The 16,732-nt window shown below is 35.9% G+C and overlaps 1 protein-coding gene across 3 annotated transcripts in view; it reads left to right on the plus strand.

The window, feature by feature from the left end:
- Positions 1–16,732, plus strand: part of Chd1 (chromodomain-helicase-DNA-binding protein 1) — a 606,282-nt gene that overhangs the window by 563,540 nt on the left and 26,010 nt on the right. For all 3 annotated transcript variants that reach the window (XM_090371234.1, XM_090371253.1, XM_090371245.1), the window contains exon 35: positions 5,266–5,422. In XM_090371234.1, the coding sequence (XP_090227360.1) occupies positions 5,266–5,422 (157 nt within the window). The remainder of the gene's footprint in view (positions 1–5,265; positions 5,423–16,732) is intronic.

A 16,732-nucleotide genomic window follows, 5' to 3' on the forward strand; every position in this document is an offset into this window, starting at 1 on the left:
AGGATTTAAATCAGCAGCCATGAGCAGTAATACAGAAAGACAAATGATACTGAAACTGAAGAATAGCGATGGTGTACTTATAAACAGCAGAGAAGGCATAATTCAAATAGCAGAAGACTACTATAGAGAATTATACAAGGAGCGAGGGAATGATACCAGCAGTGGGGAAGATGGATTGCAAAGTAGCAACACATACGACATACCCGATATTCTTCCTGATGAGGTAGAACATGCATTGAAGAAAATGAAGAATCGGAAAGCCCCGGGGGAAGATGAAGTTACTGTAGAGTTGTTAAAATTGGGAGGAAGAGACATAACGCAAAAACTGGCAAGGCTCTTCACAAAGTGCATTAGAAAAGGTGCGATGCCTAAGCAGTGGAATAATGCAATCATAGTTTTGCTGCATAAGAAAGGAGATAAATCAGAAATTGGAAATTATAGACCAATTAGCTTGTTATCCCACATCTACAAGTTGTTCACAAGGGTCATTACTAACAGATTAGAAAGAATACTTGATGAGAATCAACCGAAAGAGCAAGCTGGCTTTAGGACAGGATTCTCAACTATGGATCACCTTCACGTAATATCACAGCTAATGGAGAAAGCAAATGAATATAAAACACCATTATGCCTGGCATTTGTGGATTATGAAAAGGCATTTGACTCCATACAGCATAAGGCAATGTTTCGGGCACTGGAAAGACAAGGCATAGATACTCCATATATTATGATTTTGAAGAAAATATATGAGAGTGCTACATCCTTTATTAGACTAGACAAAGACAGTAGCAAATTTAAAATCGAGAAAGGAGTTCGACAAGGAGACACAATATCTCCGAAGCTGTTTACTGCTGCCCTTGAGGAAGCTTTCAGAAGATTAGACTGGTCGCAGAAAGGAGTCAATGTGAACGGAGAGTACCTAAACCATTTACGATTTGCAGATGACATTGTGGTCATAAGCCACGATCCCAAAGAATTAGAGGAAAATCTTAATCAGTTATGCACAGTTAGTAAGGATTTTGGACTAAAGATGAATATGGCTAAAACAAAAGTAATGATGAACAAGTATGCCACGGAAAGGGAAATAATGATTGAAGGAGCAGTAATTGAAAAGGTGGAGTCATATACTTATCTGGGACAAGTTATTAGCTGTAATAATGATAAATGGCTGGAAGTCAAGAGAAGAATAAATTTTGGATGGATAGCATTCAGGAAATATAGTCACATACTGAAGAGCAATATCCCAGTTTGTCTGAAACGTAAAATAATGAATCAATGTATACTCCCAACCATGACTTATGGAAGTGAAACTTGGGCACTCACCAAAAGAATGGAAGAGAAGCTAAGAACTACACAGCGAAGAATGGAACGAATTATATTGGGAATCAGACTGTTAGATAAGAAGAGAAACACATGGATTAGGCAGCAAACTCAAGTAAAGGACATTCTTATCAAAATTAAAGAACTAAAATGGTCTTGGGCAGGACACATAGCTCGAAGACATGATGACAGATGGACTAAGAAAATAACAGAATGGTACCCAAGAGGAGCTAGAAGAAAACCTGGAAGACAAAGGCGGAGATGGATAGATGAAATTCATGAGTTTTTGAGTAGTAAATGGATGGCCAGTGCTCAAAACAGAAGGAACTGGAAAGTTGCTGGAGAGGCCTTCATCCTGCAGTGGATTGAAAATGGCTGATGATGATGATGAACCAATTAAAAGGATTTGAAATAAAAAATATTGCAAAAACTTTATTAATGAAAAGGTAACATCATGAGAGATCAGAAAAAAGCTTTGTTTATTTAGTATTTCAATAATAAAGTCTGGTGAAGTCATCTCTTCTTTTTCTTGGCATACAAGTCTTTGTGGCATTGAATCCCATCTTGTAAAATTTGCCGTATCTTGATGCTACGTTCAACATCCGGATCTCAATTCATAATCACCTCTCAGGCCACGTCAATCCCCCAAAAAACTTTCTCCAATTCTTCTATTGAAAATTATTTTGGTTCCACTTCATAATTGTTTTCCTCTTCTTCATATGCAGTTTGCTCATCAATTTCAAGGAGAATTGCATCATCTATGTCATTTGCATGTGAGTCAGTGCAGTCACGTACATTGGCAATGTCGAAAGTTTCGAATCCCAAGTCTCTTCCAATCTTCACAACGTCTTCGGTGATTTTCTGAATTTGCGATTCAAAACCAGCGAAATCATTTGCAAAATAGGGCAAAACATGCTACCAAACAGAATGCATGTTGGTGGCAGTGATTTCTAGCCAAGATGCAAATATAGTTTTGATTGTATTTAGAGGGGTAAAAAATAAATTGTGAAATAAAAAGCTATCACATCATCTTGTCAGGATGGAATTAAAAATACTGAACACTGTTGCATGTTGCTACTGATTGCCCGAAAGGAGCTATTGGCACATGTGCATGTGAGACAATAGAGTTGGCACCGTAACATATATTTATGCAGACCCAGTCTATGACAATGCAGCATATACGTAGAGTAAGTGTCTAGGCTATTGAATGTGTTTTTATACGCACAGTAAATTTTTGACAATTGAAAACCGTGTTATAGTGAAACCCCTGCTGTTTGAAGCCATGCGAAGTGAGGTATTGCTGTATATAAAAAAAATGAAAATAAACAAACTTTGTGTTTCTGTCATAACTTAAGTAACTATCTAACTGAACTTTAAATTTCCCCAAGCTGTTGGCCTCTGCCCATTGAGGTAACTAGTTGGCTAAAAGAATACTTCTTACAATCCTGTCCAGATTTTTTTTCCTATAATTTGAACTTATGGCCTCTAGTTCTGTAATCATTTATATCAGTGAAAATTTTACCTTCATTTTTTTTACTGTCCCCTCTTAGAGCCTTATAGACCCCGGTAAGGTTCCTCTTTAAGGTGTCTAGTTGCCAAGTTCTGTAGCCTCTAGACACGAACACAATATTCTAAATGCAGTCTCACCATCTTCATATTATTATTATTAGCCATATGGTGCAAGGAAGCCTCACGCTTATGCTGCACCAGCCGAAGAATGGTGATATCCAGCTCAGGACCCTGGGTGTGCCAAGCCCATACTCACCAGATGTGAGCCCTGGGATTATACAAAGGGTTGGTGACGCAATCTGTTTGTTGCACTTTATTTCTAAGATATATAAGATATATTTGTTTATTTATATATAATAACCTTGAAAATTGTGTGGGTTTGTGTTTTAATAAGATAAGTATAGATTTAGCAATACAATAACAATTAATTAATTAGTTTTTAAATTTATTTTATGGATTTATGGGCTAGTGCCATTCCCATAGCACTATATACACTAAGACCATAATAATGTAATCTGTGATATATTATGTTGAATTTATATATATATATATATATATATTAGCATTAATGAAGAGTAGCAGATAACATAAAGATGCCCCCAGTTAAATCTATGGAGTATACAGACATAAATTCATGTTAGAGGTTGTTAAAAAATATATACTGAGTGATCTAAATTATGACCACCTACCTGATACTGTGTCCACCATTTGCATGGATAACAGCTGCTATTCATCTAGGCATTGACTCCAATAGATGTCAAAGACATCCGTAGAGATCTGCAGCCATGCTACATGCAAGGCTTTCCTTGCATGATAAAAATAGATAAAAATTATCTATTTTTATCATGCAAATAAATATGCGAATATTTTTATCATGGAATAGATAAAAGTTACATGTTTGTATGCGTCACTTCCATTTACAAAACATCCTAGTGGTGATCAATTGGATTGAGTTCAGGCAAATCTGGAGGCCAATCAAATGGGTGATATCTTCACTGTGTTCCCTGAACCATTTGTACACAATGTGGCTCAATGACACAGCACATTATCATTTCTTAAGGTCTCATTTCTGTCTGGGAAAAAGTGAAACATAGGGAAAAAAGTGTGTTGTTGACACCACAGCATTCACCATCAATGATGACCAACAGTGAGAAGAGGGTGTCTCTTGGGTCACATGCTGTGGAATCCTATACATCTGAGTGTGCAGCTTATCATCATTTTGCATATTGTTCTTGCAGTCTCCATATTGTATTGCAATGTTAACCTCACACAGTGACCTGTTCTTGAGCTTACAACATGCTTCACCCTTCTCTTACCATGAAAACCCACCTTGAATAATTTTTTAGTTCTGTTAGTGGAAAGTGGTTTGACCTGTTCAATACCATTCTTTGTACACTTTAACCACAGTTTGCCGTGACCAACAAGATGCGTTGTTTCCAATATGGAAGCACGATACACAAGCTCCCACAATCATGGCCTTTTGAAACTCTGTGATATCTTTGCTGCATCCTATAACTGCTACTTTATCGCTTTTACCATCACGACCAAATGCAGATTATTACTGCTCTAGCATAGGAAGCTGTTTGGCTTTTTATACTGTGAGCTATGCAGTATAGTCCATTATAGATGGGGGTGGTAATAATTCAACGATCACTGAGTGTATACGAGATAATTTTAAAAAATGCCTATTCTTTCATATGTAAAATCTGGGTGACTCTTTCAGGGGTTATCAAACGTATTAATCAGTTCTAAACATTATGTGCAACTGTATTTTAATTTTTTAAAATCTTTTATAATTTTATAAATTGTATGCATATTGCATATTGATTATTGTTGACCCTACAGAGAACTAGAATTTTGCCTCTAGAAATTAGTCAGGCAAATTGACTGACTAATTTCTTCTGTACTGAAATCTTTTGGCTATAAGTATTCTCTTTCAAGAAGTTTTAAAAGCATATCCTGACTACTACATAGAATTACTATCATCTAACACATAAACATTCTTTTGTGTGAATAAAAAATATTGGAAGATTTGTGTAATGGTGAAAGGATATAGTTTTCTACGTGCTTGATTAAGGAAGTTGGACCATCCACCATGAATGGTAGTGTACAGCATACAAAAAAAAACTACTACCATTAATAAAAATTTAAATGTCTGTTAGGAATTACATCACTGTGAATTTTAACATTTCTCCAGAAAAGTATCTCCACAAGAAATTCTTTATGGCAATAATTTTCAAGAAAAAAGTGTGCCTGTGCCCTATGTTAAAATACTTGTAAAAGACTGAAACTTTTGTATTGAAATGCATGAAGAATGAAAAAAATGATAAAAATATTTTCTTATCTAATGTATTATTTTTTATATTAAAACTGCTGTTATTTTTGAATCACTCTCATAAATTGATTAAATTCAATTAACTTAATTTCTGTTTGTAGCTTTCTGTGGATTTTTGTAGCAAAGTTTACCACATTTGACCCAAAGAAACTGTATAAACTTTATAAACATGCTGTAAAGAAGCTGGAAGGAGAGAAAAATTTAAAGCCAAAAGAGAGAGAACACGAAGTCAAAGAAAAAATTAAAATCCTCGATGAGGTTTGTTCTTTCTTTCTTTCTTTTTTTTTTTTTTTTGTGCTATTATTAATCTTTATTCCCAAACAAATAAGTGTGTGAATAGTTCTTGATTTTTGATATTATAATTGACGATAACTTCATATTGAAGAGATCTACAGTTGAATATCTATAATACAAACCTATCAAAATGGTTGTGTTATATTAAAAATGTGTTAGGAGCATGATGTATCAATATAAAGTTGTTCCTTAAAATAATATTAATTATAAAAAAATCAATTGACTGCCTTATCCAAGAAATCAGTTACGAACTGATACATTTAATACAGAAAAATAATTATGTTACTAGGAGAGCATTATAAACTTTATTATAATCCAATTAAAGTTGATAAAGTTCCAATTAAACATGCAAATTGTCTTATATAAAAATATTGCCACAATTATTAAGGAAAGGAGATCTTAGGAAATTAGAGTACAGAATCAACATGTTCATATCAATACTTGAGATGCATAGGGCAACACTAACTTTAGTACATAAGTAGTAGCACAGAAAGATGCAACTCAGGTATAGCTGTTATGACTGCTTTACACAAAATTAACTCCTTGTGTGTGTGGCTCGAAGATGATGGCCTGACTTGCATTATGACGTTAGCTTTTTTTATTATGTGCTTTATAAACATGCTGTCATGAACTCTTTTATAACTTAGTGGGAAGGATACCTCTGGCACCTCCAGTTGTAGAGAATTGAAGTTTTCAAGATCACTATAAATAGTGAGTTGTAAGTATTCCCAAGGCGGTGTTGACTTGTATAGAAGATCTGGAGGTTAAAGATAAGATTGAATGATGAATAGTGGTCCTTCTATGTTGGATATGGATATGACTTTCTTTGTTGATTTGGAGAAAGAGATTTGGCATATCAACTACTTTTATTAAAGTGTACCAGTACACTGGACTGGTACACTTTAATAAAGTGTACCAGTTCAGTGTAACAGTAAGTCCCCAACATACATAAGAGATACGTTCCAGGACTTCTTTCGTAAGTTCAGTTTTACGTAACTCAGGAATGACTAATAAAATATTGCTACTATATCCTTGATATGTCAAAATTACAAAAACCACATATCCTCAGAATGGTGAAAAATAGTTATATATTTTTCAATTAATTAGTTATATATATTTTTTATATATTAGTTATATATATATTTTTATATATTAGTCATATATATATTTTATATATTAGTTATATATATTTTTTATATATTAGTTATATATATATAAAAAATAGTTATATACGAGGGTTGAAAGGTTTTTAGGCTGACCCATTTTTAAAAATATTTGACCAATTTAATTATCATATTTGTGATCAACGATCTTTTTTAATATAAAAGCCATAAATCCAGAAAAAAAATATATTTTGTATTTTTTTCAGCCTTTAAAGAAATCGATTCAAGGGAAAATCACAAGTTTGAGAAGATGGAGTACCGTGTGATCATAAAATACCTTTGTTTCAGAGGGTTTTCTGCAAAAGCAATATTTGAAGATATGACCAAAACACTTAAAGAACAGTGTCCTTCTCATGCAACTGTAAAAAATTGGTTGGCAAATTCAAAAGAGGCAGTTTTGTCCTTGAAGATGCTCCAAGGTCGGGAAGATTGATTTCTGCATCAACTCTCGAAAACATCAATCAAATTCATGAAATGATACTTGAAAATTGAAGAATTTCAGTTAAAACAGTAGAAAAGACCTTAAAGATATCACATGAATGTGTTTTTAAGATAATTCATAAAGATTTGGAAATGAAAAAGTTATCAGCAAAATGGGTTCCGAAATCCCTCAATGTCGATCAGAAACGAAACTGAGTGGTGCTTCAAAGACCATTATTGCTCATTTCAGCAGGATTAAGAGCAATTTTTTAAATCAACTTTTGAATGTAGATGAAACCTGATTATATTTTTATGACCCTGAGATGAAACAACAATCAGTGGAGTTGAAACATTCAGGTTCACCAAGGCCCAAGAAGTTCTGAACCCAAAGATCATCTGGAAAAGTGATGGCTACTGTTTTCTGGGATTGTGAAGGTGTAATGTTATAATGTTGATAGACTATCTAGAAAAAGGTTTGACAATCAATGCAAGTTACTATTGTTCTCTATTAGACAAAGTAAAGGAAAAATTGAAAGAAAAAAAGGTGTGGAAAATTGAGCAAAGGCATCATCTTCCTTCAGGACAACGCACCAGCACACAAGGCACGCCAGACAAGGGCAAAAATCAAACATTTGGGTTTCAAATATTTGAACCATCCACCTTATTCGCCTGACCCGGCTCCCTCTGACTACCATCTATTCCCTAATCGCAAAAAGTTTTTAAAAGGAAGGTGTTTTAACACCACAAATGATGTCATTAGTGCGGCCAAGGCCTGGTTGGAGGAGCAAACTTTGGACTTCTATTCCAAGGGACTAAAATGCTTGGAGGACCAATGTAAAAAGTGCATTGATATAAGGGGGGAATATGTTGAATAAAAATAGCTTTGATTTTTTTTATTTGTCTTTTATTTATATGTTAGGCTAAAAGCTTTTCAACCCCTCCTCGTATTTTTAATTAGTTCAATTAAAAACTTTATCTGCGGACAATGATGAAGTAGCCGGAGTGGCACATAAGAAAAAACATAAAAGGAAGAAAACATGCATGTTATTGTACTGTAAAAACTTATATGTATTTTGTAGCCTTGGTTATTAAAGTTGACTTCATTGGTGTGATCCTTTCATTGCTTCTTGTATTCTGTCTTCTTTGTCCTTTATTTTTGTGTTCACTGTTGCCACTGACAAATCTAAATTTTGCATGATAATTGTTCATGTTTGATCATTTTCATACATCCTTATTTTAATTTTCTGATCCAAATCTATCACTTTCCTTTTCTTGGTAGATTTACTAGAACTGCTGTCACTTATTCTTTTAGTCAGCACCATGATAACGGTCAAAATGAAATTTTCTGTAAAGAACTTCACAGGGTTTAGGTGAAAACACTATTATCACCTCACGCAAGCTCACATTTTACTAAAGCATAACCATAAAACAATAAAGACAATTGCAGTTTCTGGTTTATTGGACTTTTCTGTTAGTGCAATTCATTATAAATGGGTAGTAAACTCGATCTTATTGCATTTGTCATAATACCGATAACAGAAATTCTGTGGGTTTTTACGTTATCATGGTGAAATTGTCCCCTTCACTGAAATATTCAGACTCTTCTCTTCATTTTCCTATTTTTTAAGCTTGTTACTCCGTATCTCATTGATTGCTTCTTCTTTTCTTTTCTTTTTTTTTTTTTTTTTTTTTTAACTGTTTTCTATTTTACTATCCTAAAAAAAAAAAAAAATTGAGCGAAAAAAAATTACGTAAGTTCGAAGTTATGTAACTCGGGTTTCATTAGTCAGGAACTTATTGTATGTACTAGTTCCTGTGATTAGACCTGGCATAAATGTGTGTGCTCCCAACTTGAAGCCATCCATCTGTACATACATACAAGCAAAAAATGCAATAATATTTTGTGGCAATATTTTTATGTAAGACTATGGTGTAAGCATTTCAAATAATATGGTAAAACTGTGGAGTACATATGTACTTAACTAATATTTGGAAATATGATGAGGCATACTAACTATTCAGGTGGATCTCTTTGAAGTAGCCTCCTTGAGTCTATATATAAAATATAGACTAGACTCAAAGTATATAAGAAAAATATTTTAAATATAAAATATTGTAGGTAGAACAGGTGAAGGAGATTTATATGTAGAATTAAAACTAATGAATATACGGTATACACTGGGAGCGAAATATGTTGTGAACAAAGGGGGGGGGGCGGATAGAACTGGAAAATAAGATAACGATAAGATATATTGCGGTGTCTTGACACCGCAATGTTATTTCACCTTGGTCGTTCTTTCAATTTTGCTATTCATTTTTGCATATTTTGTTCACAACATATTTCGCTCCCAATGTATACCGTATATTCATTAGTTTTAATTCTACATATAAATCTCCTTCACCTGTTCTATCTACAATATTTTATATTTAAAATATTTTTCATATAGATATATATATATATATATACACATTATGGCTGTAGGGTACGTTTTGCTATCGCAGTGTCCCTGATCCATAAGTTATGTTATTTTAATTTAGTCGTATTTAAATTCAAACATATGTTCCCCCCCCCTCCCTTAATGGCTTCTCTATACCATTATTCTTGATTATATATATATATATACTGATTTAATGCTTCTGCAACTTCTGGAAGCATTCCTGATAAGCTTCTTTTGGAATTTCTAATAGTTCCTGTATCACTTTCTGGATAATTTTCTTGGTTATTGAAAATCTGTGACCTTTAATGGGCTTTAAGCTTGGGAAACACAAAAAAAAAAAAAAAAAAAATACAGGGAGCTAAATCTGGCAGACAGGGGATTGATTATAACAATGAAGTGCTTCACATGAAATTCTTGAATGGAAAGTACTGAGTGTGCTCAGGTAATGTCATATTGCAATTCCCTGATGGACAATTGCTATGGAACTTTTTTGTATTATTCCTGGTTTACTGTTTGACTATGCAGGATAAATTCAAAATAAACAGTGCTCTGTGAGTCAAAAAAAATACAGTAAACATGATCATATTTGATTGAAATTATCTTGCTTTTTTAGTTTGGAGGAAATAAGTCTTCCTTTAAAAAGACTGGGCCTTTTTTCTGAGTAGTAGCCATACACCCATGATTCTTCAATAATAATCACATAAGAAACAAAGGGTGGGTCAGCAGCTGCTTGTTGATGAAGATCTTGCATGCAAGGATGTGGTACACAAACTTGGCTGAAATGTGTCACATTCCTAAATTTCATGTAAAATTGACCTATTCCATAAGAAATACAGTTTCGCTAGGAATTTTTGCCAAATGTTAAATGCTGATCACTCTTGATGAATGAATGAAACTGCAGCCATTATCAATCCACTGCATGATGGTGGCTTCCTCAGCAAGTCATGTTGAGGGAATGGACCATAATCTGCCGTGCTGGTTGGCAGATCGACTGTGTTTAACAGTCAGGAGTTCGAACCCAGTCTACTCAAAGAGAATGTGCTATTGCATTCCTGCTCCGAATCACTCCTGATAAAACCTGTTATATCATAAACCTGAGTGATTGAATCATTGGTTTTTGAAGTTGAAGGGCATTAAGAGTGAGGAATAGTTTTGACTGACAAGTGACCCTCTAAACTTTACAACCCACTGAAAAGTCTTCAAATAACCTATAGCATTTTCTTTAAAAGTTGTTTGTAACCTTTCAAGTCATAAAACACCTTCTATTCAGCTGACTGAATATAAGCAGGTAATTCATGCATTACTATGACTAAATCAGTCACCAAACATGTTTTCACAAGTTTCAACTCTGTATTATTATTTATTTATTTTTTTTTTTATGAAAACCCCAAACACGAAAGGTATCAAAACCTATAGTACTTAGTACCGTACATGGGTTGAAGGAGAAGTATGGGGGGGGGGGGAATTATGCCACAATTTCAAGATATCTGTGATTAAATGAGTGGATTGAGCAAGCTCAATGTTGATAGCATTCAAATTGAGGAATGATGGTTGCAGAATAGATGTGCAGAAGTTTGCCTTTAGCCAGCAGGTGATTGATTGCTAGAACAAACTTCCATCTGTTCTTGTGGAAGTTGATAGTTTAAATAAATTCAAGGAAGAACTAGACAACAAATTACTGAGGGGGGGTGGAGATGACTTTTTTTTTTTTTTTTTAACTGTTGCTGTATAAGCTTGCTTTCTTGCATCATTTGCCACTACTAATGCTAAATCACTCACCAAACATGTGTGCGTGATCCAGGGATCACAAAATTCATGGACCTGAAGGGAGAGGCCGGGCTGTGCAACCATTTTGGTATGTCCACTAATCATTTGGATTGTTATCTTCAGTGACTTGTGGCATGTCATGTTCGACGTGCCACCTCTAAACATACCACCAGGGCAATAACAATAAGCCCATATTCAGGGGAGGTCTCAATGGAGTGAAGATGTGCAAATGTATCCCCAATTCACAAAGAGAGGTTCAAAGGGTGGCACAAATAATTATACCTTTTAGTTTAACTTCTGTTCCGAGGAAAATAATGGAGTCAATAGTTAAAGAAGCGATGCAGGATCACCACCTAGACAAGACTGCAGTAATAGTCCAGGCACAGCATGGGTTTGTTAAGGGGAAGTCTTGTCTGACCAATTTGATTGGATACTATGATGTGGTCACAAAGGAACTGAATGCAAAAAATAATTTTGATATCATATACTTGGATTTCAGGAAAGCTTTTGGTACTGTTGCAAATGGAAGAGCGACATTGCCCTTAATGCCATACCGCTCCAATGTTGCACATTGGAGCGGTATGGCATTAAGGGCAAGTTGCTGCAATGGATAAAGGGGTGGTTGAATGGGATATGGCAGAGCGTAGTTATAAATGGACGCTGCTCTAAGTGGACTAATGTTATTACTGGAGTCCCCAGGGTTTGGTGCTGGGCCTGTTGTTTTGTGTATTTATCAATGATATCGATGAAGGTATGTCAGGCTTAAAGTCAAAGTTTGCAGATGTATAAAGGTTGGCAGGGTTGTTAATGACAGTAATGACAGTATGCTACTGCAACTGGATCTGGATAAGTTGAGCAAATGGACTAAGTGGCAACTGAAGTTTAACATTGACAAATGCAAAGTACTGCATATGGGTAGCAGTAACCCAAGAGGAACATACCAACTGTGTGGCTACACTCAGCGAGGTGGAGAATGGAAAAAGACATGGGGGTAATTGTACAGTCAGATATGAAGTTCTCTGAGCAGTGCAGACGGGCTGCCAGAGCAGGTCATGGAGTTTTGTCAATGATATATAGGAATTTTGCTATATAGACAAGGAGGTGATTATCCTTTTTGTATAAGGCAATGGTCAGCCACACCTTGAGTACTGTGTACAGGTCTGGAGCCCTCATTTTAGCAAGGATATAGAGTTGCTAGAATGAATACAGAGAAGGGCAACAAGATTGGTGAGAGGAACAAAAAGATACTATTACCAAGAGAGAGGCTTAAGTTCTGCAAGTTGCAGCATCTTACGAGGTGATCTGACTGAGGTGTATAAGGTCTTGAATGAGCTGAGCAGGCTCAATGCTGATGCTTGCTCACATTAAGAGCTTGAGGGAGAATAGATTCAAATTGAGGAAAGATAGTTGTAGAATAGATGTGTGGAAATTTGCCTTTAGCCAGCAGGTAATTGATTGCTTCAACAGACTTCCATCTGTTGTTGTGAAAGATAGCTTAAATAAAAATTTAGGGCTGAAGTAGATAAACATTTGGAGTGACCGGATGAGTGACTGATGGGAGGGTTTTTTTTTTTTTTTTGGCTGATGCTGTATAAGCTTGCTTTCTATGCCTCAACTAATGCTAATATGCATTAAAATCCATCTCTTATAATTAAATAGAAATTCTGCATTGATTCAATATATATTCAACAATATATAAACTTTAATTTTAAAAAACCTAAACTCTAAAACTTTGTGGTTTTATCATGAACAGTACTTCATAAAATTTAGTAAAATCAATAACTAAAATTTTAAATTTTTACAGGCATTTAGCCCTTCGGCACAGAAAACAAGTTTCCCGTGTCTTCAGTTGACATCCCTAGCCACTAGGGGCCATGATTTCCAAATCTAGCCTTTCGCAAATTGTGTTTCTCCTACATTTAAAAACTTTATATTCATAAATGGAGAATAAAATAAAATTATCTTGAATGAAACAAGAAAAGCAAGTTATCTTCATTGAGCAAAAGTGTCCCTCTCTTCAGCCAGCTCTCAAATGAAAATAGTTGATACAGTTAAGCATGACATGGGCACCCTTCTCCATCACCCTACAAGAGCAAAGACCAGAGGGAACCAAACCCAACTGACTCAGCCTGGACATTAAGCCATGTCCCGTGCGCAAGAAACAGGCATTAAGACTGAACTGCAGCCATGGCTTCAACTTAAAGTCAACATCAGAGACAGAGGGCAGGAACTTATATGTCTCTCTGCCTTTCTCAGAGCTATGTCATCTCATTTGCCATATGTTTATAAGCTCATCATTGATTTTTCTGCTCTCTACTGCCAACTGCTGTCCCAGTTGTGTAGCACTTCCTTGATCTCTTGAAACAACTGAAGTATATGAATTAAAACCATCTCTTTCCTTCTCTTTCTTTTCCACTTCACTTTCTTTTTCCTTCTCTTTCTTTTCCACTTCACTTTCTTTTTCCTTATCTTCTAATCTTGCCATTAAAACTTTATTGTCAATCTGTAATTCAATCAGTGTTATCTCTAAACTGTCCCAGAGTTCTAAAATTTATGCCACTATAACCTCTGGAATGCTGTGGTTTCCCCTTCAACAACATTTGCCTCAATTCCATTCTTGCTGATTTCACTTTATTCATTCTCGTGAGATCGAGACGTGATTTTTCTGCTCCCTCGGTTTCGGTATTTTCTCTTGGTCTTTTTGCAGGTCTAAGTTGATCAGTCACACTTCTGCAATTATGTTCTTTATTATTTACTGGAGAGTTACTTATAAATTGCTTAGTGTCCATGTATTGACTGGAACTTGTGGGTTGGTCACTCAAACACTAGTCAGACTTTTGTGGATTTATTGGATGATTGTTTTCTGCAGCAGCATGTTCGAGAGGCAACCATAGAAAGTAATACTCTTGATCTGGTTATCAGCAGTGATCATTCATGTATTAAGAATTTGCAGATAAAGGAACCACTAGGTGGCAGTGATCACAGTGTACTGATGTGGGATTTACTTAAAGATTTAATTACCATCAGGGGTAAAGGAAAGGGTTTTTGCTTCAGTAAAGGCGACTACGATGGTCTGAGACAGTATTTAAATTCTGTACAGTGGGATAAACTGACGATGTTACCAACAGTAAATTCTAAGTGGGAAGCATTCAAGGAATTAATCGTGGATGCTACTAAAAGTTTCATACCTATTAAGAAATATTGTTCAAGGTTTAGGCCTAAATGGTTATCTAATGAACTAATGAGACTCGTAACAGAGAAGAAAAATGCATGGGATGCATATAAATTATCAAGCGACTCAGACGCCTGTGGCAGATATAAGCTAGTCTGTAATCAGGTCACAAAGGAGGTTAGGGAGGCGAAGGCAGATTACGAGAAATCCTTGGCAAAGGATGCTAAGAAAAACAGCAAGGATTTCTTTACTTATATAAACTCTAAAAGGAAGGGGATGAATCTGATTGGTCCACTTGACATCGATGGTTCGACTATTGATGATCCTGCTCAGATAGCAAACAAACTGAATGAGTATTTTGCATCTACATTCACACATGAGGAATTATTAAGGTTTGAAAATGGCAGAAGGTTATCAAATTGTAGCAGGATACGTAATGATTTTGTAATAACTGAAAGCAAAGTGGAGGAGAAATTGTTGAAGTTAAACATAAGAAAAGCACCTGGGGTGGATGGGATCTATCCAGTTATATTAAAGGAGGCGGCAAGGCAACTAAGCAAACCCTTAGCCATAATTATGAGAGCATCCTTGGACTCAGGGGAGGTTCCCACGGATTGGAGATGTGCAAATGTATCCCCAATTCACAAAGGGGGATCGAAGGGTGACACGAGTAATTAAAAACCAGCTAGTTTAACTTCTGTTCCGGGTAAAATAATGGAGTCACTGGCTAAAGATGCATTGCAGGATCATCTAGACAAGACTGCAGCAATAATTCAGACACAGCATGGGTTTGTTAAGGGAAAGTCTTGTCTGACAAATTTGATAGGATATTATGATGTGGTTACAAAGGAACTGAATGCAAAAAATAATTTTGATATCATATATTTGGATTTCAGGAAAGCTTTTGACACTGTTGCGCTTGGAAGACTATTGTACAAATTGGAGCAGAATGGTATTAAGGGTAAGTTGCTACAATGGATAAAAGGATGGTTAAGTGGGAGAAGACAGAGGGTGGTAATCAGTGGGTGCTGCTCTTCGTGGACTAATGTTATTAGTGGAGTCCCACAGGGTTCGGTGTTAGGTCCACTGTTGTTTTGTATATTTATCAATGATATTGATGAAGGTATATCAGGCTTAATGTCGAAGTTTGCAGATGATACAAAGGTTGGCAGGGTTGTTAATGACAGTGTGCTACTGCAACAGGATCTAGATAATTTGGGCAGATGGGCTAAGAAGTAGCAATTGAAGTTTAACCTTGACAAATGCAAAGTACTGCATATGGGTAGAAGTAACCCCAGAGAAACGTACTACACTTAAGGTGGTAGAAAATGAAAAAGACCTGGGAGTAATTGTGCAGTCAGATATGAAGTTTTCTGAGCAATGCAGACAGGCTGCCAGGGCAGGTCATGGGGTTTTGTCAATGATATATAGGAATTTTGCTAGCAGGGAGAAGAAGGTGATTGTCCCTCTGTATAAGGCAATGGTTAGGCCACGCCTCGAGTACTGCGTATAGGTCTGGAGGCCTCATTTTAGGAAGGATGTAGATTTACTTGAGCGTGTACAGAGAAGGGCAACAAGATTGGTGAGGGGAATGAAGGGACCCTCTTACCAAGAGAGGCTTAAGTTCTGCAAATTGCAGTGGCTGGAGACTAGGCACCTGCGCAGTGATCTGATTGAGGTGTATAAGGCCTTGAATGGGTTGAGCACGCTGAATTCTGATGGGATCCTTCCACTTGTTCAGATTACGAACCTAATGGGGCATAAATTCAAATTAAGAAAAGCGAGATGTAGAATACATGTGTGGAAATTTGCCTTTAGCCAGCAGGTGGTTAATTGCTGGAACAAACTTCCATCTGTCGTTGTGGAAGTTGTTAGGTTGAATAAATTTAAGGAGGAAAAAGGCATTTGGAGGGAATGGTGTGATTTTTTTTTTTTTTTTGGCTGATGCTGCATAAGCTCATACACTTGCTTTCTTGCATCACATGCCACTACTACTACTACTATTCCAACTGTACAAAACATTCCTTTAAATGAACTCCTTGAGTCTTGGACTTATTCACTCTCCCACCCCCGACCTCCCACCTAGGCTAGGTTCATTATAGCCTTAGCTGCTCTTGCGCCAATAGTTTTCAAATAGCAACAACAACAACACCCCGACTTATTGGTCTTTTTCTTTTCAGAGGCTGAATCCTTAAGTGACATATCACCTGAAGTCTTCTGAGAAGACTGAGAAAGCTGGGCCAAAGTATCTTTAGTAACGACTTTTATCAGTCATCTCTGCCACGGCTGTTAAAATATTTTTATCTATAGCTTC

The sequence above is a fragment of the Mastigoproctus giganteus genome, chromosome 1 (assembly GCF_048544385.1).
Source record: "Mastigoproctus giganteus isolate SK-2022 chromosome 1, ASM4854438v1, whole genome shotgun sequence".
Classification (NCBI taxonomy): Eukaryota; Metazoa; Arthropoda; class Arachnida; order Uropygi; family Thelyphonidae; genus Mastigoproctus; species Mastigoproctus giganteus.